At 47.6% G+C, this 23,870-nt stretch overlaps 1 protein-coding gene across 2 annotated transcripts in view; it reads right to left on the bottom strand.

The window, feature by feature from the left end:
* Positions 1–1,586: 1,586 nt before the first annotated feature.
* Positions 1,587–23,870, bottom strand: part of MERTK (MER proto-oncogene, tyrosine kinase) — a 117,776-nt gene continuing 95,492 nt past the window's right edge. For both annotated transcript variants that reach the window (XM_069583995.1, XM_069583996.1), the window contains 7 exons: positions 23,469–23,549; positions 18,419–18,511; positions 16,028–16,146; positions 10,853–10,962; positions 9,528–9,687; positions 8,529–8,665; positions 1,587–2,628 (listed from right to left, as the gene is read on the bottom strand). In XM_069583995.1, coding sequence (XP_069440096.1) covers positions 2,115–2,628; positions 8,529–8,665; positions 9,528–9,687; positions 10,853–10,962; positions 16,028–16,146; positions 18,419–18,511; positions 23,469–23,549 — 1,214 coding nt within the window. In that variant the 3' untranslated portion in view covers positions 1,587–2,114. The remainder of the gene's footprint in view (positions 2,629–8,528; positions 8,666–9,527; positions 9,688–10,852; positions 10,963–16,027; positions 16,147–18,418; positions 18,512–23,468; positions 23,550–23,870) is intronic.

Genomic DNA, 23,870 nt, shown 5'->3' with positions numbered 1-23,870 from the left:
GTTATTCACGAGTGAAACAGGCCTGAGGATGCCAGAGGGCTTGGCCTGCCCGGTTGCCACGGGCGCTGGAAGGATCACCACTGAAACTGATCCCATCAGTTGACTGCTTTACTAGCAGAGTAAGTTAACCTTCTCTTGCCTCATCTGCCCACGTGTGAAATGGAGATAACAGTAGTATCTACCTGGTCTTCCCCGGTGGCTCGGTAGTAAAGAAGCCTCCTGCCAGCGCAGGAGATGCAGGTTCAATCCCTCGGTCAGGAAGATCCCCTGTAGAAGGAAACAGCAACCCACTCCAGTATTCTTGCCTGGGAAATTCCATGGACAGAGAAGCCTGGTGGGCTACAGCCCATGGGTTCTCGGAAGAGTCAATCAGACCTGAGCAACTAAACAACAACAAACAATGCCTGGTAGGGTCACTATGAGGATTAAATGACTCCTGGCCTGGCCACATGGTAAGTGCTGTCCATGTGTTTGTTACCCTGGGGGAGGGCATGGCAACCCACTCCAGTATTCTCGCTTGGAGAATCGCATGGACAGAGGAGCCTGGTGGGCTACAGACCATGGGGCCGAAAAGAGTCCCACACAACTGAGGTGACTTAGCATGCACGCATGCATGTGTTTGTTAAAAGGCCAAGCAGCTCTGGAACAGACTCCCCAGGTCACATGCTTGGGCCAGCCTGAAATGGATCCCTTGGTTCTGAAGTCTGGCTCCCGCCCTCTCCAGACAGGGGCCATAGAGGACCCTCAACCTTTCCAGCCTCGGTTTACCGGCCCACGGGTGATGATGCCACTGCTACCCATGTTAGTGACGTACAGATTAAGGTAGTTTTCATAAAGTGCTTGAGACACAAGACGTGCTCAGCCAGCAATGACTGTTAGGACCCAGCGGAGCTGGGATGTGAACTGAGGGGTCCTGAGCTCTAAGCTTGTTTCCTGTTCACTGCCCACATCTCCCTCCCACAAGTCATGCCTTCCCACAGAAAACTGCTTTACCTCTTGGACTCATCTATGATTTTCTTTTTTTCAGCAGAGCTGCATGGCAAGCGGGATCAGTGTCCTGCCCAGGGATGGGACCTGTGTCCTCTGCAATGGAAGTGTGCAGTCCTAACCACTGGACCACCAGAGAAGTCCCTTATGATTTATTTTAAATCTTTCCACGCAGATGGTATTTTTCAACCCTCTAATATTGCTTGCTTTTCATCTCTGGGCTCTCTGGGGGGGGGGGGGCGGGTTCCGTGCCTTTCTTTGGCTGTACTGGGTCTGTGCTGCTGCGCTTGGGCTTTCTCCAGTTGTTGCGCATGGGCTGTAGAGGGCGATGGCTCGGTAGCTGCCATACGCAGGCCTCTCGAGTTGCAGTACCCAAGCTTAGTTGCCCTGCGGCATGTGGGATCGTAATTCCCTGATCAGGGATTAAACCCACATTCTCTGCATAGCAAGGTGGATTTTTAACCAGTGGACCACCACTGAAGTCTCTTCCATATCTTTAAAAACCATTATCAAGAGTGGTCAGAGCAACTGCATCAAGGGCCTGGCATCAAGAGGCAGCCAATGACCATATTCTCCCAAGTCTCAAGTACCACACAGTCTTCCTCATGCATATTTTATTAGGAAGCCAATCAGAGAATTCATTAGTTATAAAACTTTAAAATGAATCACTTTTACCAAATACATGATTCAGGTGGGAACACCAGATTTTTCTTAAGAGCAGGAGCAACGGCAAATAGGGTATTTCATTTTACAAATATTTAATAGTCATGAAAAAGACAAAAAACTTACAAAAAAAAAAATTTGTGCCAATGTTAACATCCAGGAACTGCCGTAGAGATGAGGCTGTTAGGGCTTAAATGTTACTATCTGCTAGAAAAGTGACATGATACAAGTCATCTTTTATTAAAATAGAGTATCTTTGTCTCTTTCCACCATATACATATAGATACTATCTCTTTAAATAAATATATATTATGTACTTTAAACAATGATGACTTACTTGACAGCATTCACATGGTGCTTTCCAGCTGGGGCACTTACTTGTTAAGGAAGGCAAATACAAAAAAAAAACCAAGGGTCTTCAAAGTAGGAATTTCCAGGGTTTGGGAGTAGTATCTCAGCTCTCCTCACATGAGGAGTTCTGAGCCTTCCGAGGAGTCATCAGCAAATAAAAGTTCATCTGGCCCTGAGGTCCCCAAGGGCAACGTGCTGGACTGGGACCAAGAGACCCCATTCCTTACCAGTGTGTCCTCCGGTAGAACCCGGTTCTTTTCCGCTGTTCCTGTGGTGGCGGAAGCCATAGCTGGCTCTTCCCATCCCTCATTGCCCCCATTCAGGATGTACCGTCCCTCCTGAGGTCTGTGCTCATGAACTTCCGCTGTGACCACGCTGATGGTGGCGCTGGGCATGCAGGAAGCAATGATGGAGTCGGGATCGATGCTCAAGTCCAGCTGAGTCAGTGCCGAGCCCTGGGCCCGGCCCTCTCCGCTCTCTGGAAGCTGCGTGTTGACATAAATGACATCGGCTTTGTCCCCAGCTACAGGAAGACTCTCCAAGAGCTTTTCTAGCTGCAATCTCAGCACTGAAAAGGTGGGGCGGTCCAGGGGCTCAGCTCTCCAGCACGAGTGCATGATTTCATACCTGGAAGTGAAGAAGAGCACGTGACCTCCCCAGCACAGCACCCGGAGCCCACATGCCAACCATCCGGTTGTCCCACTCAGGAGGGAATGGAGGGGCTTGGGGATGCAGGTGAGAGTGAGGGTCAGTGTCCCGGCTCCACCCTCACCATCATTCCAGGCCCTGCGAGCCTCGAGGAATGAAGTCGAGAGGTGGGCTAGGATGGACAGGTGTGTGAGCCATGAGGACAGTGCTATGACAGCAGCAGGTGAGCCCTGCGCTCAGACAGCCCTTGATCTGGGGTGGCTGCAGCTTCGGGCATGTGCGGGGCTGCTGCGTCTTGGCCGTCTGCTGCTGCCCCGTGAAGCAGACAGGCACGGCCACTCACAGACACGGGGACCCCTGCTCTTGCCCGTGACCTCTACCTTCTCCAGTAAAATGAATGACTGACCGTAGTATTTACTAACAGCTGTCATTTAAGGTACTTTTAGACATGTTAGCTTGGCAGCAACACACGTCCCCACACAAGTACTGTTAAACTCATTTTACAGACAAGTCTCCAGAGAGGGTGATGCTTGGCTCTTCCTAGTTTGAGGGGGAAACTGACCCACACTGAGGAGTGTCTGGTGCCCCAGCCCATGTTCTTAACCACTGAGCTGCCCCGCCTGCCATGGGTCAGACCCTCAGGCGTCTGGCTTCTACTCTCTGGGCAAATGGGGGACCATGGAAAGATTGTGTTTAGCAGCATTTTCATGATCAGATGATAATTTTAAGAAAAGTAGGTCTGGACGCCACCCAAAGGATATGCTAGGATCCTGAGGGTGATGAAAAGAGGAAGACAGGAGAAAGGATAGCCTGTGCACTCTTGCAGGAAAGAGGGCCCTGAACTGCTCATTCATTTACATGCTCTGTGATGCCACTGTGCCTAGGTTCCCACAAGTGTGACCACTCTAGGCCCTGCCCAGCCCTGGGCTTCTGTGGTTTGATAGCGCAAGCGGACCCTGTTTTATTGCATCCCCCCCCCACCCCGCCGCCACCACCACAGGCATAAACCCATGCTCCTTCTAGCATTTCATTTTATCACACTTCAAGATACTGTGTTTTTTACAAATTAAAAATTTTTATTGACTTATTTGGTTGCCCTGGGTCTTAGCTGTGGCACAAAGATTTTCAATCTTCATGGCAGCACATGGGATCTTTAGTTGTGGCATGCAGGATCTAGTTCCCTGACCAGGGATCAAACCCAGACCCTTTGCATTGGGAGCACGGAGTCTTGGCCACTGAACTGCAAGGGAAGTCCCTGTTTTTCACAAATTGAAGGTTTGTGGCAACCCCGTGGTGAGCAAGTCTGCCGGTGCGATTTTCCCAACAGCATTAGACTGTGTCACAGTCCAGTAATTCTCACAACATTTCAAACTGTTTCATTATTAATGTTTGTTAGGGTGACCTGTGATTGAGTGTTCTTTGATGTCACTATTATAATATTTTTGAGATGCCGCAAACTGCCCATGGAAGACGGCAGATTTAATCAATGGATGCTGCATGTGTTCTGACGGCTCTGCCCACTGGCTATTCTTCGGTCCCGTTCCCTCTCCTTGGACCTCTCTCTTCTGAGAGATTGTTATATTTCTGAGATATAACAATACTGAAATTAAGCTATTAATAACCGTGCAATGGCCCCTAAGTGTTCAAGCGCAAGGAAGAGTCACATGTCTCTCGCTTTAAATCAAAAGCTAGACATGATTAAACTTAGTGAGGAAGGCATGTCAAGAATGAAAGCCAAGACAGGCCAGAAGCCTCTTGGACCAAACAGTTAGCCAAGTTGTGAAAGCAAAGGAAAAATTCTTGACGGAAACTGAAAGTGCTGCTCCAGGGAACGCACGAATGATGAGAAAGCAAAACAGCCTTATTGCTGAAGGGAAGAGTTTCAGTGGTCTGGATAGAAAATCAAACCAGCCACAGCATTCCCTTAAGCCAAAACCAAATTCGGAGCAAGGCCCTAACTCTCTTCAATTCTATGAAGGCTGAGAGGTGAGGAAGGTGCAGAAGAAAAGTGTGAAACTAACCTGAGGTTTTAGGAAAGAAGCCGTCTCTATAATATAAAAGTGCAGAGTGAAGCAGCAGTGTTACGTAGAAGCTCGGATAATGAATGAAGGTAACAGCCCAAACAACAGATTTTCAGAGTTGACAAAATAGTCCTGATTGGAAGAAGATGCCATCCAGGACTTTCATAGCCAGAGAGCAGAAATCAAAGCTTCAAAGCTTCAAGGGACAGACTGACTCTCTTGTTTGGAACTAATGCAATTGGCAGATGACTTTAAATGGAAACCAGTGTCTTTTTTTTTTTTTTTACCATTTCAAAAGTCCTGGGGCCCTGGAGAATTACCCTAAATCTGCTCTGCCTGTGCTCTATAAAGAGAACAACAAAGCCTGGATCACAAATCTGTTTATAGCATGGTTTCCTGAATATTTTCAGCCCACTGTTGAGATCAATTGCTCAGAGAAATAGACTCCTTTAAAAATAATGCTGCTCATTGACAATGTACCTGATCACCCATGAGCTCTGATGGAGACGTGCGAGATTTATGCTATTTTCTGCCGGCTAACACAATATCATACTGCAGCCCATGGATCAAGGAGTAATTTAGATTTTCAAGTCTTATTACTCAAGAAATATATTCTGTAAAGCTATAGGTGCTGTGGATAGAGATTTCTTTGATGAATCTGAGCAAAGTAAATTGAAAACATTCTTGCAAAGATTCAGTATTCTATTGATAGATGCCATTAGAACATTTGTAATTCATGGTAAGAGGTCAAAATATCATCATATGCAGGAGTTTGAAAGAAGCTGATTCCAACCATCATGGATGACTTTGAGGGTCAAGGCTTCAGTTGAGGAAGAAATTGCTCCAGTACTTTGACCACCTGATTTGAAGAGCCAACTAACTGGAAAAGACCCTGATGCTGGGAAAGATTGACGGCAGGGTGAGAACAGGGTGGCAGAGGATGAGATGATTAGATAGCATCACCGACTCAATGGACATGAGTTTGAGCAAGCTCTGGGAGATGGTGAAGGATGGGGGAGCCTGGTGTGCTGCAGTCCATGAGGTTGCAAAGAGTCAGAACAACAACAGCAATACCAGCACCACCAACAACAAATTTGATAAAGCAGCAGCAGGATTTGAGAGGACTGACTCCACGTTTGAAGGAGGTTCTCCTGTGGGATAAATGGTATCAAAGAGCATCGCCTGTTACAGAGAAATTATTCATGAAAGGAAGAGTCAATCAATCATCTTATTTTAAGAATTCACCACGGCCACACCAACCTTCATCAGCCACCACCCTGATCAGCCAACAGCCACCACCATCAAGGCCAGAGCCTCCACCAGCAAAAAGATTATGACTTGAGGAAGGCTCTGATGATGGTTAGCATTTTTTAGCAATAAAGTGTTTTAAAAATTAAGATATGTACATCATTTTTTTAGACATAATGCTATTGCATACTTAGACTACAGTGTAACTTTTATATCCACTGGGAAACCAAAAAGTCCTGTGACTCACCATACTGCAGTACTCTGGGGCTGAACCCACGATAGCCGGGAGGAGGGCCTGTACTGGGGGGAGGGATGGCCAGAGTACCCTGAAACATACCTGCCGGCTGATGGGACACAGCGGCAAAAGGAAGAACACGGCGGCTTCGGGTGTCACCTTGGAGCGGGGGACAGTGACAGTGCTAATCACAGCAGCTGCAGCTGGGAGGCCGTGAGTTCAGTTTGGGAATGTCGCCTGGAGGTGACGGGGAGCAGGGCCTGTAGCCTGGGCATTCGGAGGCAGGGGTGATGCCACGAGAAGAGACGGCAGCGGGAGCAGGGCTCCACGTGCACGCTGCTACGTGCATCTCTGTGTTTCTCAGACCTGACCGGAAAAGGACTGTTCTGCCTGCTCAGTCATACCCAACCCTTTGTGATCCCTTCGACTATAGCCCACTAGGCTCCTCTGTCCGTGGGATTTCCTGGCAAGAATAGCTGCGGTGGGTTGCCATTTCCTTCTCCAGGGGATCTTCCCGATTCAGGGATGGAACCTGGGTCTCCTGCGTTGCAGGCAGGTTCTTTACCACTGAGCCACCAGGGAAGCTATAACATGACCGAGGGGCAACCAAACACAGCGGTCAACTTGTCTCCACTAAGTTTAGACAGCAAACAGAGATGTTCAGAAGGATCTGCCTCATTTTTATTAAGAATTTTTTTTTTTTTTCTTTTTGGCCTCAGCACATGGCATGAGGACCTTCCCTGACCAGGGGTCAAACCTGTGCCCCTGCACTAGAAGCCCAGAGTTGCAACCAGTGCACCACCAGGGAAGTATCAGCAGGGCCTGCCTCATTTTTAAGAGAAAAGGCCCCAGATTTGGAAACACAGAGGCTTCTCTGGCCCAGCATCCAGACTCTAGAGGGAACCTGGGAAGCAGGCCTGGTTCACCAGAGCCTCTGCAAGCCCGCAGTGGCCTGAGGGGCAGTCTGGGCACAGAGACCACAGAGTCGCTGCTTTATCCGGCTTCCCAGCCACCCGGCATTGCTGAGACTGAGGCTCTTTCACCTACAAAATCTCTCAGGAAACCGACTCAGCCTTCCCTCGTCTTGGCTCTACATGAATCATCTGAGACCACAGTGTGACACGGCATAGACCTTGCTAAGACCTCACAGTCAGCTTCTCCTGGAGCACAAGAGAAGCCAAGAGAGAAGCCGCCACAAAACACCCTATTCAATATTGCTTCATGGAAAGGGCTTCCTCATTTGCAGAAGCAAACATTTCATTCACGTGGCCATTGCAGAAACAACCGTGAAACCCCAGATCTAATTAAATTAGGATTTCATGATTTTCTTTTAAAGGGCTTGGGTTTTCTGTGTCTGTTCTAAATTTTATGGGTTTACAACCATAATCACCACCACCACCTCCAAGCAGAGTAAGGCTCTGATCAAAAATCTTCTAAGATGGGACGTCGGAGGCCCATGAGCAAACTGACAGGGGACTTCTCAGGGGTGTGAGAAAGCAGAGCCAGCGTGCGAGTGTGAGTATGTCTGTGTGTGGGGGGTGTCCTGCACAGGCCCACCTGCCCTGGCAGCCGGGCAAGGCATTCCATGATGGAGCCCACGCAGGTACCCAGTCCCGAAAAGTTCTTGTTAAACATGGTGAGAATGCCCCTCTCCTTGGAGCCACAGGAAATTATTTTTATAAAATCTGCAAAGGGGCTTCCCTGGTGGTCCAGTGGTTAAGAATCCACCTGCCAGTACAGGAACACGGGTTAGATCCTGGTTGAAGAACTAAGATACTGCGGGGTAGCTAAGCTCATGGGCCACAACAAGAAGCCCACACACGGCAAGGACGATCCCGTGCGTCACAACTACTGAGCCTGAGCTCTCCAGCCCGTGCTCCACAAGGGGAGAAGCCACCGCAGTGAGCAGCCTGAGAGCTGCAATGAAGAGTTGTCCCCACTCATAAAGCCAACCTTTCTTGAAAAGAGAGAGAGCAGTGAATCATCCAAGTACCCCATGCACTGTGAAGTCAACCTGTGTCTCGTAGGATTTACAGTCCTCCGTCATACCCATGGCGGATTGTTTTCCAAAGCCCAGTGGACACCAAACACTGCAGATGCTCAAGCCCCTTACCCTTGGCTCTCTTTACCTGCGGGTTCTGCCTCCACCCACACAAAAGGCCAACTGCATTTCCTAGAGGGGATTATAGGTGTTGAGGGCATGTGTGGGCTCACTGGGGATGAGCACACGCCGCCTACCCCCACAAGGGGCTTCTGGTCCCAGTGTCTGTGACTGTCACCCTCTGCCCATGCCTCCCTGTAAGCGGCCCCACCCCAGTGGCTGTGCGTCCCCAGGTCTCTGCCGGCTGCCGCAAGGTAGAGAGCAACTGACTCACAATTCATCCAGGCAATCCTCGGGCTGCTTCAGCCGGTGGCCGTGGAGAAGATAGTCATATATCTCGTGGTTCTGGACTCCGGGGTAGGGGGTCATTCCTCGCGTGGCTATTTCCCACATGGTCACGCCAAACGCCCACTGAGGACAAAGCGACAACATGAGGGCTCAAGTCTTTCCAGAAAGGCTGAATGGACTTCTTCACTGGGAAAGGCCATTTCCTCAGAGCCCTGGCGACGGCACACAGAGCTGCCCAAGGCGTTAGGGACACGCCGCTCTCCCAACGCGGCAGTGACACGGGTTGGAACGGCACAGCTCCCCATTTCTATTAGAGCTGTCTGGGAAATGAGACAAAGGCAGGCTAGCCTTCTGTCTCGTCACTGCTCTGTTTAACATTCTCTTCCTACTGTTGTTGGCAAGGGTTTTCTTCTCCTGCATGTGGGCTCAGTTCTGTCCAGCTCTTTGTGACCCCATGGACTGTAGCCCACGAGGCTCCTCTGCCCATGATTCTCCAGGCAGGGATACTGGAGTGGGTTGCCATTTCCTCCTCCAGGGGATCTTCCCAGCCCCAGGATCAAACCCACATTTCCTGCATTGGAAGGCGGGTTCTTTACCACTGAGCCACCTGGAAAGCCCCGTTTTCCTTTCCCAAATCTCTGGTTAAGGTTATCTGTCGTTACACAGCACCTTTTATACAGCATCTTGGTTCAAACAGCTACGGGATGAATTCATTTAATTTAATGTAAATCTGAAATATCTTAGTCACTATACTGTAGCAGAGGAAAGTGGGGATAAATGAAGGGCCTTTGCACGGCAGGCTACTTCACCAGAATCTAGTGTCCCACCTAGAATGAAAGCATCAAGCAATGAACAAAAGGGTGAGCCCGCCCCGATCCTCAGTTCATCAAAGAGTAGGTAGTCCTGTGGCACCAGCTGAGGTCATTTCTTTCACCTTGCCTTCATCTTTGCAATGCGAGGCCCCGCATCAAAGCTCTGAACCTACCACATCACTTTTACTGGTGTAGACTCGGTCTGCGAGACTCTCTATGGCGATCCATTTCACCGGCATCTTCGCGATGCGGCCCTGGCGGTAGTAATCACCGCTGTAGATCTTCTTAGAGAGGCCAAAGTCTGCCACGCAGACAGTCATGTCATCTCGCAACCTACAGGGAGAGACAGAGTGAGTTCACATCCTCAGCGACATCAGAGGCAAAGCCTTAAATCCCAGGTCCGCGCCCAATGCAGCTGAAAACAGTCAGGATAAGTACAAAAAATGGGCTTCCCCAGTGGATCAGCGGTAAAGCATCTGCCTGGAATGCAGGAGACACAGGTTCAATCAGGAAGACTCCTTGGAGGAGGAAATGGCAACCCCCTCCAGTATTCTTGCCTAGGAAATCTCATAGACAGAGAAGCCGGGTGGGCTACAGTCCATGGGGTCACAGAGTCAGACATGACTGAGTGACTGAGCATCAACAATGGCTACTGAAGTCGATTGAAGAGAGGGGGAAGCTGACGTTCAAAGTTCTTGTATAAGCCCTTATCTCTTCGCTGCAGAAGGAAAGTTTTGGTGTAGCCAGGACAAAACTGCTTCACAAGACAGCATCATGAAAACTCAGGGACAGAACTGTTATGCTGCTCACGACTGTCTTCACGATTGCAGTTTAGTCTCCAAGTTGCGCCTGACTCTGTGTCTCCATGGACTGTAGCCTGCTAGGCTCCTCTGTCCATGGGATTTCTCAGGCATGATGAGTTGACTTATATGTAATTCTGGATCCAAAAAACCTGATGGCAGTCGGGGAGGGTCCCAAAGTCACAGCTAGGACTCCGAGTTGCATGAGAGTGTGAAAATAAAGTAGTCATATGTACACACTACTACATAAAAACCAGATAACTAATACGGACCTACTGCCTAGTGTAGGGAACTCTACTCAATATTCTGTCATGACCTATACGGGAAAATAATGTAAAAAGACTGGGTATATGAGTATATGTACAACTGATTCACTTTGCTGTACACCTGAAACTAAAACAACATTGTAACTCAACCAGACTCCAGTAAAAAATTTTTGTAAGAAGTCACAGGGCAAAGTTTTGGAAGTCAACCAGACTCTTGGAGGCAGAGATAGTGAAAATCCTCAAGCAGAAAACCCAGTTGTATCTCAGGGTGGTAGAAATTCCGCCTCCAGGGCCAGCCGCGCTGTCCTTCTCCCAAATCCAGCCGTCCTCTGTATCTTAACAGCAACGTGCCCCCCAGCACTCCTACAATATCTAACCAGTGTCTACCACCACGAGGCCCCAACCGCCTCCAGGACGGACCAGGACTCTTACATGCAGTTTCGAGCAGCTAAATCCCGGTGAAGAAAGTTCCTGTTGCTCAGATACTCCATTCCCTGGGCAATGTCCACCATGAACTTCAGCAGTGTCTGCAGGGGGATATGCTAGGGGGTGGAAGACATGAGGAGAAAGACTGTTATTATTATTTGGTTCTGTTGTGCAGCTTGAAGCTAGTTGCTCAGTTATGTCGGACTCTTTGAGACCCCATGGACTACAGCCCACCAAGCTTCTCCATTCATGGGATTTTCCAGGCAAGAATACTGGAATGGGATGCCATTTCCTTCTTCAGAGAATGTTCCTCAGTGGCTCAGATGGTAAAGAATCCACCTGCAATGCAGGAGACCCAGGTTCAATTCCTGGGTTGGGAAGATCCCCTGGAGAAGGGAATGGCTACGCACTCCAGTATTCTTGCCTGGGGGATTCCGTGGACAGAGGAGCCTTGTGGGCTACAGTCCATGGGGTCAGAAAGAGTCAGACATGCCTGAGTGACACAGAGACTGAACACAGCCCATGGCAGTGAAAGTGCCAAGTCCTAACTGCTGGAATCCTGCCAGACTAGTTTCTTAAAAGGAAACCGAGTTATTTCCCTTTGAGGGGGAAAATGATGGCTTTATTTCTTAGAAGTGTGGCCATGAAACAAGGAAATTTCCACATCACTAACGTCGGTGGCTCAGTGGTACAGAAGTTGCCTGCTAATGCAGGGGATGCAGGACATGAGGGCTTGCTCCCTGGGTCAGGAAGATCCCCTGGAAGAGGGCATGGCAACCCGCTCCAGTATTCTTGCCTGCAGAATCCCATGGACAGAGGAGCCTGGCGGGCTGCAGCCAATGGGGTCACAAAAAGTCAGACACGACTCAAGAGACTGAGCATGCATGCAACCTCACAAATGAGGTTTTTAAAAGGGATGAAGACACACAGACAAAATCAACAAACCCTAAAACGTCTTGCAAATATCATATTTTATTGTTTCTTTAGAAGTATGGACAGTGAGTAATAGTCTTTTCACAAGTCATAAGGTCAAATGGGATCCTTGTGTCCTTCTGAGCGGCAGTGGGACCAACAGGGGAAAGGAGGGGAGGTCTGGTTTCAGTCGGGGAGGGTGAGGGGGGAAGGTCTAGGGTTTGGATGGCAAAAAGCGCTCTGAGAAGTAGCTGTTTCCAATTATGCACCCACATCTGCTATCATTTCACTTCAAAATGTTTTGAAAGATACTTTCTTCTTCTAGACAGAAAGTAGGACAGTCTTTACTCCTTATCATGGGACCAAAGAACCACAAGTAACGATTTAGGAATTTTCATTTTTGTTTCTCTAGGGGGCCTTTCTTTAAGTTTGAACAGTCTAGTGTGTATTTTTTTCCCCTAGGTTGTAAAAATCAAACCAGACTGTGTGTTAGAAAATTATGGGATTAATTATGAGGGTGCTGATTCAGCAAGACTTCTGTGTAGTAATCCAAGGTTTTAGTGCAATCGGAGCCCTAAAGAGAAGGGTTCACCAGTTCACAGAACTCACAATGAGTCCATCCTTGATACGTTCTCCCCCAAGGGGCTGGACTGTCACGGCCTACTCCCTACGGCACCTGAGCCTTCTGAAGTGGTGCTGAGGAGGACACTGCATCTTCTAGAAACTGACTTATTTCGGCTGTGCCAGCTCTTCGTTGTGGCACTGGGATCTTTAGCTGTGTTATGTAGGACCTAGCTCCCTGACTAGGGTTTGAACCTAGGCCCCCTGCATGGGGAGCATGAAGCCTTAGCTATAGGACCACCAGGAAAGTCCCAAGACACTGAATTTTCAATGATTTATATTTCCCAACTAAGACACACATCAATAATAGACTGTATAACAAAATGCTTTCATTATCCTTTACCCTTAAAGAAAATGTAAGCAAATCAGGCATGAAACCTTATGCCTCTATTCTGTCTATTTGGGGCATTTGGTTTTCTATATTCTAATTTCTAGGAAAGGATTTGGGTGCTGAGAAATATCAAATCTGCTGACATTTGTGAAAGGATAATGAATATCAGGTGCTATTGATTTGTGTCATTTTTCTCCCAAGCACAACTACATTATTCCTGCAGACTGTGACCAAAGGTCATGTAAAAGATGAATGTGGAGCAAAACTAGTAAATGAGTTCAATAAGGCCACCGGATACTAGGCTGACATACACAACTCAACTGCATTTCTATGCCCTAAACAATGAACCGTTCAGAAATGAAATTAAGAAAACATCTACAAAAGAATTAACAAAATACTTAGGAAGAAATTCAGCAAAAGAAGTGCAAAACGTATACTCTGACAACTATAAAGCAAAATAATTAAACTAGTTCTAAATTAATAGGGAAGCGTCCAGTGTCCACGGATCAGAAGACCAGGGGTGCTACTAACGCAAAGAACAGTGTGGCACCAAGTCCTGCAGAAAAAGCATCTTCGCGTGACTGAGACCCCTCCAGAAGGAACAGAAGGCACCTATTCCCAGGGACCTGACTGACAAGGCAGCAGAGACTTGAATAGAAACTCTTGATTTTCTAGTTTGCCTATGAAGCATTTTGTGACTTCCAGTGGCTATAAGGTAGTAAAATATAAAAATATACCCCTTTAAAATTTTTATAACAACCTGGGGGTTTTCATCATTGGAAATATACCTGTATTTCTGCAAATAGAAATAATTCATTAGCAAGTAAAATGCTGTGTACTTGTTTCCTTACTTGTTATTTTTTTAAAAACGTTTTTATTTTTTGTTTCTTTACTTACCTTGTTCAAAAAAAACATAAGATGACAGCAGTTATTTCTGGCAGACACAGACAAACCGATTCTAGAATTTACATGGAAGGGCAACAAAACCAGAATAGTGAAAACAATTCTGAAAAAGTAGGATAAATTTGGAGGAATCACATTACCCGATTTTACGACAAAAGCCACAGTAATGTCGACGATGTGGTAAGGGCAAAGGATGGCCCAGAGCTTGATGGAACAGAGCAGAGAACTCAGAAACAGACCCACACGTGTACACACAGTTGATTTTTGACAAAGATGCAAAAGCAATGAATGGATGAAGGATAGCCTTTCACAAATGATGCTGGTCATCTATAAACAAAAGAGCAACAGACTAAATTTCACCCCAGTAACGAAAAATAGCTCACAGACTCAAACACAACATGTAAACAAATTTTTAGAAGAAAACATAGAAGAAAATCTCTTATACCTAGGGTTAGGCAAAGAGTCCTTAGACATAACAAATGATCAAGTCCAAGATCATAACAAGTATGATCCATTAAAATAAAAAACTGATGAGATGAGAATCCGCATGCCAACAGAGGAGACAAGGGTTTGATCCCTGATCTTGGAAGATTCAAGGGAGCGACTAAAGCCACTGGGCAGCTGAAGCCCGGGTGCCAGGAGCACTGAGGCCCGGCTGTTCCCGGGCCCGCAGGACATAGCTAAAGCCCGGGTGCTACGAGCACTGAGGCCCGGCTGCTCTCAGGCCCGCGGGACACAGCCGCTGAGCCTACGTGCTAAACCACCAAAGGCGCCACCCCACCCCCCCCCCCCCCCCGAGCCTGTGCTCTACAGCAAGAGAAACCACCACAATAAGCTCCTGGACCACAAGGAAGAACAGCCCCAACCCACCAAAAATAGAGAAAGCCCAAGCACAGCAACGAAGACCCAGAGCAACCAAAAATAAACACGTGAATTGTAAAAACCAAAACAGGCGTGAGCATGGGGCCACCATGGGAGCCAGAAGAAGGCAGGAACTCCTTCCCTTTTAGGTTCTTCCCGCCATCCCTCAAAAGAACAGGACAAAACCAAGAGAAAGAAAATAAAAAGTCTCTTGGTGTTTCCATAACACTCGCATACAATACCAACAGGGGCAGCAAGGTACAGGAGAGAAGGCTCCAGAAAATGTTCTCTGTAAACTGGTCTCAGGTTTTATGTTTTTTTAAAGATTTATTTTGTTTTTAAAAATAATTGTATTTTATTTATTTATTTGGCTGTGCCGTGTCGGAGTCTTCGATCCCCGCACGTGGGATCTTTAGTTGAAACAGGTGGGCTCTAGTTCTCTGACTAGGGATGGAGCGCAGGCCGCCTGCCCTGAGAGTGCAGAGTCTTAACCAGTGGACCACCGGGGAAGTCCGTGTTCACTTTAGTTCTGACTTCGCTGCACAGGCTTTGCTCTAGTAGCAGTGAGCGGGGACCACTCGACATTCTGATGCGGGGCTTCTCCTTGTAGTGGCTTCTCTTGCTGGGACCCGGGCTCTAGGTGCAGGCCTTCAGCAGCCGGGGCTCCCAGGCTACAGGGCACAGGCTCACTAGATGTGGAGCACTGACTTGGTTGCTCCGTGGCGTATGGGATCTTCCTGGACCAGGGATGGAACACGTGTCCTCTGCACTGGCAGGTGGATTCTCATCCACTAGACCACCAGAGAAGCCCAGGTTTGTGGTTTCTCCAGCCGTCTCGATAAACTTTCTGGTGAGTGGCCGTTCCTCCAGGTCCGCCTGTCTCGGGGAATGAGGACCTTCCCCTGCGGCGCTCCCAGGCACCACGTTGCTACTGCTCTCTCATCAGGACCCCTTCCACCACCTGGGGCTGGGGAGCGAGGTGTTGCAGTCTAAGGGCCCGTTTCTGGTTGCTTTCTCTGTGCTGTGGGGCTTGAGGGCAAGGCTTAGGCTTGCCCTGTGGGGTCTCAGGGGTGGACCTCTCTCAGGGGCACCGTGGAAGGTAGGCTGGTGGGCACACCAATTCCTAACATGCTTTCTGATTCTGAGGACAGAGGGGCTCGGGACAAATAGAAAGATGGATGCAACCAATTTCCCCTCCGGTTCTCTGAAAAAAACTCTGCAACTGGGAACTGAGATGGCTCCGACATCTGGTGATTCCATAGTGAACAATCCACAAAAGGAGACCGAAGGAAAGAGCCACTCTGATAGCAAGAGGGCTATCTTGCTCCACTCCCAGCTGGCTTCTCCCCCACATAAGATGAGAGTAACAAAGCCTGTGGGCAGGTCTGCTGTGACGACGGACGCCCTCCATCAACCCCCAGGGCCTGCAGTGAGCACCGGACAAAGCCAGCGTCCCCTGCTTCCCTTTCTAGGTTAGACGCTGAGGTTGTCCTGGCCCTGTACTGGGCCCTGGGAGCCCCGAGTACTGCTCAGGCAGTGGGGTGATGAATTACCTTCGGTCCTGTCTCCAGTCGGGAACAGAGGAGGTAGGTGTGCAGATCCCCGTATTTCATGAAGGGTAAAATCACCATGGGCCTGGGGATGCCCTGAGGGCTCATTTCTATACATACGCCTGGAATTAAAACCAGAGAGTAAGTTACAAAGAGCCCTTGTTAGCAGTGACCAGAAAACGCGCTGCAGGAGCACTGCGTAATTGAAACCACGCACTCTCAAATTAACAGTTAAAAAAACAAAACACTCATAACTCACACACTCTGTGTTCTAGAATATGGAACACATACTGGGGTCCACTTGGTATTTTTTTTCTTTCAGACTAGTGCCAATCTTTGCACGAAAGTTCTCAAAAAAGTAATCAATACCAAGTACAGCTATGGAGAAGGATATGGCAACCCACTCCAGTATTCTTGCCTGAGGAATCCCGTGGACAGAGGAACCTGGTGAGTCCACGGGGTCACGAAAGAGTCAGACACGACTTAGTGACTAAACAACAAAAACAAGTATAGCTGTAGAAACTCATGGAGTTTTTGTTACTCTGAGTCAAACTGAGGGGGAGGTGACCACAAGAGAATTCGAGGGCAAACTAGTTTCAGACGGTTAAATAATTAATCATATGAAGTCCCCTGCAACCAAATACTTAAAACTATTGGAAGAATTAATTCTGAGGGCCCATAGGTGAAATCCATGTCTCTAAATGTTAACAGTTATACACAGGAAAGCTCCACATCATTTGTCACAGATGCTTGAATCAGAGTCTGTCTGAGGTCAGGTTCGCAAAGCTCTTGCACATAGTAGTCAAGGACTAAACACCACTGTCCTTAGACTCTGCCGAAGTCAACAGCTACAAATGAGCAACAGTAGTTTCTTTGACACAATACTGTCTCCAAACATTAGTTTTCCCATCTCTCTGGCAGTGTCCATCATAATAAACATTGAAAATTCCCCCAAGAATATAGCATTTATCAAGTTAAAGGACAGCAAAAAAAGAAGTCAGCAGAACATTCAATTATCTTTAGGTTGCTCCCCCCTTTTGGAAGAACATCACACACCAACCACTTGAGACCAGCTCTCCATTGAGTATTTGTTAGTAAACGGTGTCACAAAACCAAATTCTCATTGTTAAATCACTGACTCAAATCCCATGAAACTGCCAACATAAATCCCAAGAAATTAGTAAGTTAAAAAAATGTTAATATCTTTTCAAGTACTGATTTCTTAGGTTGTGCTGTGCTTAGTTGCTCTGTCGTGTCTGACTCTTTGTGACCATGGACTGTAGCCCGCCAGGCTCCTCTGTCCATGGGATTCTCCAGGCTAGAATACTGGAGCGGGTTGCCATGCCCTCCTCCAGAGGATCTTCCCAACCCAGGATTGAATCCAGTGTCTCTCATTGCAGGCAAATCCCTTACTGTCTGAGCCGCCAGGGAAGCCACATTTCTTGGGCTCTGTATTGACAATTTCATGGGACTTGATTCAGTTGATTTAAAAACTGTCTCTCAGGACTTTCTAGGGGTCCAGTGGTTAGTACTCCTAGCTTACACTGCAGGGAGCAGTCTAAATCCCTGAGGGGAACTAAGATCCCGTATGTCACTTGGTAGAGCTAAAAGAAGTTTTAAGAAAAATTGTTTTTCGAAACTGATCTGTGGAATTTGTCTAATTTACAGCTTTACCCTGCTAGCATTTGATTCATGTGCAACCTGAAATCAAGACAAATCACAGCATAACCAGCTTTCACGTCTTGTAAGCGGGGTGGCAGTGGTGGTTCAAGGGCTACGTCGTGTCTGACTCTGTTTCGACCTCATGGACTGTAGCCCGCCAAGCTCCTCTGTCCATGGAATTCTTCAGGCAAGAATACTGGAGAGGGAGAATACTGGAGGAGCCATTTCCTTCTCCAGGGGATCTTCGCAACCCAGGGAATGAACCCAGATCTCCTGAATTGCAGGCAGATTCTTTACCAACTGAGCCATAAGGGAAACCTTGTAAGGGTGGGGGCGGGGGTAACTGAGGCTATTTTAATCCACAGCAACTTAGAATTCTGTGGACACTAAACATTCCTGAGTTCACTGGTGTCCAGGAAATTCAGGCCTATTTTTACAACCAGCTTCAGAAAAATACAACCATAAAAAGTCTTTTGGGAGAAAAACCAACTCTTTTTTTTTTTTTTTTGCAGGATATTAGTTCCCCAACCAGCGATTGAACTCAGGCCTCCTGCAGAGGAAGTGCTGAGTCCTAATCACTTGACTGCCAGGGAATTCACAAAAACCCAATGTTATGAAGTACTCTGGGCTTATACAAAGCACAATGTTTATCTGCCGCAGAGATTTTTGCTTGGGCCTAGAGTATGCCAGCCAAGGCCCCCCGGCTACCCGATGCTGCGTCTCCGTGAGTACCGAGGAGCCGGATGACGTTCGGATGGTTGAAGTCTTTCATGCACGCGGCCTCACTGAGAAATTCCTCAATCTCTCGCTGCGAAAAGTTGTCCACTAAAAGAAAAGATGGAAACAGTTAGCCTTGAGTTATTACTCAGGGAAGGGGAAAGAGGAATAGCAATTTTATTCTTTAAAAGTTAAATCAGGAAAAGGTAAAATGATAGGGACAGTAAGAGTGGCTGCCAGGGACTGGTTGGGGGAGGGATGAATCGGTTGCCTACAGGGATTTTCAGCAGGTGAAACTTCTGTGTGACCCTGGGATGGCGGACACAGGACATAATGCATTTGTCAAACCCTACAGAACATACAACACCAGTTGGACCCTAATGTCACCTGCTGTGGCTGTTTACTCGCCAAGTGTGTCCAACTCTTCATGACCCTGTTGGACTGGAGCCCACCAGGCTCCTCTTGGGATTTCCCAGGCAATACTGGAGTGGGCTGCCATGCCCTTCTCCTGCGGATCTTCTTGACCCAGGGATCAAACCCACGTCTCCCGCATTGCCAGGTGGATTCTTTACTGCTGGAGCCATCAGGAAAGCCCCCTGCTGTAAATCTAAAACCATTCTAAAAATTAAGTGATCAAACCAGTCAGTCCTCAAAGAAATTAGTCCTGAATATTTATTGGAAGGACTGATGCTGAAGCTGAAATGCCAATGCTTTGGCCATCTGATGTGAAGAACTGACTCACTGGAAAAGACCCTGATGCTGGGAAAGATTGAAGTCAGGAGGAGAAGGGGACAACAGAGGATGAGATATTTGGGTGGCATCACCAACTCAATGAACACTGAGTATGAGCAAGCTCCAGGAGTTGGTGATGGACAGGGAAGCTTGGGGTGCTGCGGTCCATGGGGTCACAAAGAGTTGGACATGACTGAGCAACTGAACTGAACTGATTATTAATAGCAAAAAAAAAAAACAACACAAAAACCACACCTAAAATAGAATCTAACTGGTCTGTTGCAATGATTTTTGCCTCACAAAAAGAGCAAACTGCTTCTCTCTCTCAGCACATTTCTTGCAAGTCTGGCTGCCCCATTCTGCCTTGTGAACTAGATGCACTTTCATACCAAGTTTCTGGAATCACGCCAGCTCAAAAGAAACATTTAAAATTCTATAATTTGGCTAAGTGAAATAAGCCAGTCACACAAGGACAGATACTGTATGATTCCACTTCTGTGAAGTATTTAGAGAAGTCCAATTCACAGAAAATTGAATGGTGAGTGCCAGGTGCAAGAAGGGGTGGGGAGAATGGGGGTTGTTCTTTAATGGGTATGCAGCTCAGTTTTGTGAGTGAAAAAGTTATGGAGGTGGATGGTGGTGATGGCTGCACAAGAATATGAATGTACTCAATGTCTCTGAACTGCAAATTTAAAAGATTCTTCAGTTCAGTTCAGTTCAGTCCACTCACTCAGTCATGTTCGACTCTGCGACCCCATGAACCGCAGCACGCCAGGCCTCCCTGTCCATCACGAACTCCTGGAGTCTACCCAAACTCATGTCCATTGAGTCGGTGATGCCATCCAGCCATCTCATCCTCTGTCATTCCCTTCTCCTCCTGCCCTCAATCTTTTCCAGCATCAGGGTCTTTGCAAATGAGTCAGCTTTTCATATCAGGTGGCCAAAGTATTGGAGTTTCAGCTTCAGCGTCAGTCCTTCCAATGAACACTGAGGACTGATCTCCTTCAGGATGGACTGGTTGGATCTCCTTGCAGTCCAAGGGACTCTCAGGAGTCTTCTCCAACACCACAGTTCAAAAGCTTCAATTCTTTGGTGCTCAGCTTTCTTTATAGACCAACTCTCACATCCATACATGACCACCGGAAAAACCATAGCCTTGACTAGACGGACCTTTGTTGACAAACTAATGTCTCTGCTTTTTAATATGCTGTCTAGGTTGGTCATAACTTTCCTTCCAAGGAGTAAGCGTCTTTTAATTTCATGGCTGGGATCACCATCTGCAGTGATTTTGGAGCCCCGAAAAATAAAGTCAGCCACTGTTTCCACTATTGCCCCATCTGTTTCCCACGAAGTGATGGGACTGGATGCCATGATCTTCGTTTTCTGAATGTTGAGCTTTAAGCCAACTTTTTCATTCTCCTCTTTCACTTTCATCAAGAGGCTCTTTACTTCTTCTTCACCTCCTGCCATAAGGGTGGTGTCATCTGCATATCTGAGGTTATTGATATTTCTCCCGGCAATCTTGATTCCAGCTTGTGCTTCCTCCAGCCCAGCGTTTCTCACGATGTACTCTACATGTAAGTTAAATAAGCAGGGTGACAATATACAGCCTTAACATACTCCTTTTCCTATTTGGAATCGGTCTCAGGATGATGTATTTTGTGTTATTCTTAGTCACTATATTGTGTCCAACTCTTTGCAACCCCATGGACTGTAGCCCGCCAAGCTCCACTGTCTATGGGATTTCCCAGGCAAGAATACTGGAGCAGTTTGTCTTTCCCTTCTCCAGGGTATCTTCCTGACCCAGGGGTTGAACCCATGTCTCCTGCATTGGCAGGAGGATTCTTTACCACTGAGCTGCTACAATTAAAATCAACCATAGGGAATTCCCAGGTGGTCCAGTGGTTAGGATTCTGCACTTTCACTGCTAAGGGCCCTGGTTCAGTCTCTGGAATTAAGATTCTGCAAATCTTGCAGGGTGCACCCCCACCAAAAAAATAGGGGAAAAAATCAAGCATAAAGCCGGCACACCTTAGGGAATGCACACTGACAGGAGTGGAGTGTTGTCTGGAGTCACATACAAGAGCATGTAGTACAGGGTCTGTGCCTCCTAATCCTCCTATCAATGCAGACTCAGGGAGTGTCTGCCCACTTGCCCCAACCAGCCAAGTGTGATGGTGGGGAAAACCCTCCCCCGTGGTGCAACCCCTTCAGGCCAGTGTAGATGAGTGTGTGACTTGGAGGCCAGAGACGACTGGCTTTCAACCTTTGATCATTAGCATGGATGCGATTCCTACACAAATGACCCTAATTTTCTATTTTCTTTCATTCTTTTCTTAAAAGGTGCTTTTATTTATTTATTTTGTGGCCGCACTGCATGGCACGTGGGACCTTAGTCCCCTGACCAGAGATCCCTCAGGGATTCAGTCGGTGCCCCCTGCCGTGGAAGCGCAGAGTCTTAATTAGTGGACCACCAGGGAAGTCCTATGCGTGTTCAGTTGCTTAGTCATGTCCGACTCTTGGAGACCCTGTGGACTGTAGCCTCCCAAGCTCCTCTGTCCATGGAAATTTCAGGCATGAATACTGGAGTGGGTTGCCATTTCCTTCTCCAGGGGATCTTCCCAACTCAAGAATCAAGCCCGTGTCTCCCTGGACTCCAGCACAGATTCTGGAGTGTTCTAATTGGCATCTATCACTATTTTTGCCAACGCTGTATTAATGGTTCCTCCTCCTCAACACTGCAACCAAAGTGAACGTTCCAGAACATCGTCTGCTCTTGCTTCTCATTTGCTGAAGACTCTTAACAGTGGTTTACCACTCATGGGTTGGAAGCAGACTCTGTGATGACTTTTCGGGCCCTTCCTGACCCAGATGTAGGCACTCTCCTCAGCTTACTTGGAGACTGTAGTTTGTGATCATAGCTCTCCTTCCTATGCCTTTGGGCAAAGAACACTTCTCCTCTCTCTGAGAATTCTTTCTTCCAGGCAGCCCACAGCTTCCTGCAGACCCACACAGCCACCCTCATGCGAGGAAGTGAATCCACCAAGTAAGCCAGAATGAGCCCTAGGGTCAGATGCTGCTACCAGATCCACCCTGCCTTGGAAATTCATGCCTTACTTTGGAATCATTATCTCTACTAGGTGACAGAGGCAGGGAGGTAGGGAGGAAACAGCAAACGCTATTGCCTCGTGTGTCGGGGCTCAGGGTGGGTCATCCCAAAATACGCCGTAATCCGTAATGCATACGGTTACGTAAACGGCAACCCACTCCAGTGTTCTTGCCTGGAGAATCCCAGGGACGGCGGAGCCTCATGGGCTGCCATCTACGGGGTCGCACAGAGTCAGACACGACTGAAGCGACTTAGCAGCAGCAGCAGCAGGAAACAGCTAATGCAAGAAGAAAGCTCTGACCCTCCTTTCTGTCTTCCTGAAAACTGGAAATAAATCTCTCACGTGAAAGATGAAGGACATCCTTATCACCAGAGAAAGGGAATTCAGGCTGAAGAAGCCTGTATGAACAAACCTTGATAGGTCTTTAAATTGACTACCCCAAGCCCACACTCTGTTTGGATTCTTCACTTAACTGGACATCTCAAACTCAAGTTTCTTTGTCCTGTCATTTCCTCACAATGGTGCTGTTTCTCTAAAACATTTACACAGTGCCTCCTTTGGCCACTTGTTAAGTCCCATTTCTATGAGATCTTCTTGGGCATTAATTAAAATTCATGTGTTTTCTCCTTTTAATCTGTCCTGTGTCAATTTTATTATTAGGCCAGCCATGAGAACTTAAGATGGGTAGGGAGGCAAATTTCCCCCTCCCTGGCAAGTGTGAAGAATATGCGAAAATATATCTGTGTAACTGAATCTCTTTGCTGTACCCTGAAACACTGTAAGCCAACTGTGTGCGTGCATGCTCAGTGACTCAGTCGTGTCCGACTCTTTGTGGCCCCACGGACTGCAGCCCACCAGGCTCCTCTGTCCGTGGGGATTCTCCAGGCAAGAGTACTGGAGTGGGTTGCCATTCCCTTCCCCAGGGGATCTTCCCAACCCAGGGGTCAAACTCTTGTCTCCTGCATTTCAGGCAGTTTCTTTACCACTAGCACCACCTGGGAAGCGCATAAATCAACAATACTTCAATAAGAAATACATAAATAAACAAAACATTAAAAAAGAAAAGAATATATGATGCAGGTATGAACAGTTCATTATAGTAGCTCTCCCTCTGTGACTCGATAGGGATCATGACATACGAACTCCATCATCCATCACTGGCCTGATGAAGCACCAGACACTGAAATAGCTGCCCGCCTCTAGAACAATCGGGGTTAACTCACACTTCATGGTTTTCACAGCCACCTTCTGAGAGGTCCCATCTTCCTGATTAAGATTTCCTTCCATGACAGACCCAAACTCTCCTGTGAAATAAAACATCTATATTGACCTTGTGCAAAATCATTCCTGCCCACAAAAGTGGGATAGTACCAGAGCTGTTATTTTCATGAGACCCCAGAGTGACCTCCACACAGCAGCTGGTCAGAGCCGGCCCAGGCCACCTACACTGGTCAACCCAGGGCACAGGCTGTGCACTAGCTTTCTGCTTGTCACAGGCTTGTTTGGCTCAGACTTACCTCAGTTCATCACTTTAGTATGCATCAAAACTGATCCAGGAAACTTATAAGACAACCTGGAAACTGTTACTGACATGCATCAAGTACAAACTCTTAATACTTCTATCA

This window comes from Ovis canadensis, chromosome 3 (assembly GCF_042477335.2).
Source record: "Ovis canadensis isolate MfBH-ARS-UI-01 breed Bighorn chromosome 3, ARS-UI_OviCan_v2, whole genome shotgun sequence".
In the NCBI taxonomy this organism is placed as follows: Eukaryota; Metazoa; Chordata; class Mammalia; order Artiodactyla; family Bovidae; genus Ovis; species Ovis canadensis.
The sequence above is the reverse complement of the archived record's forward strand: the minus strand, read 5'-3'. Positions and strand labels throughout refer to the sequence as shown.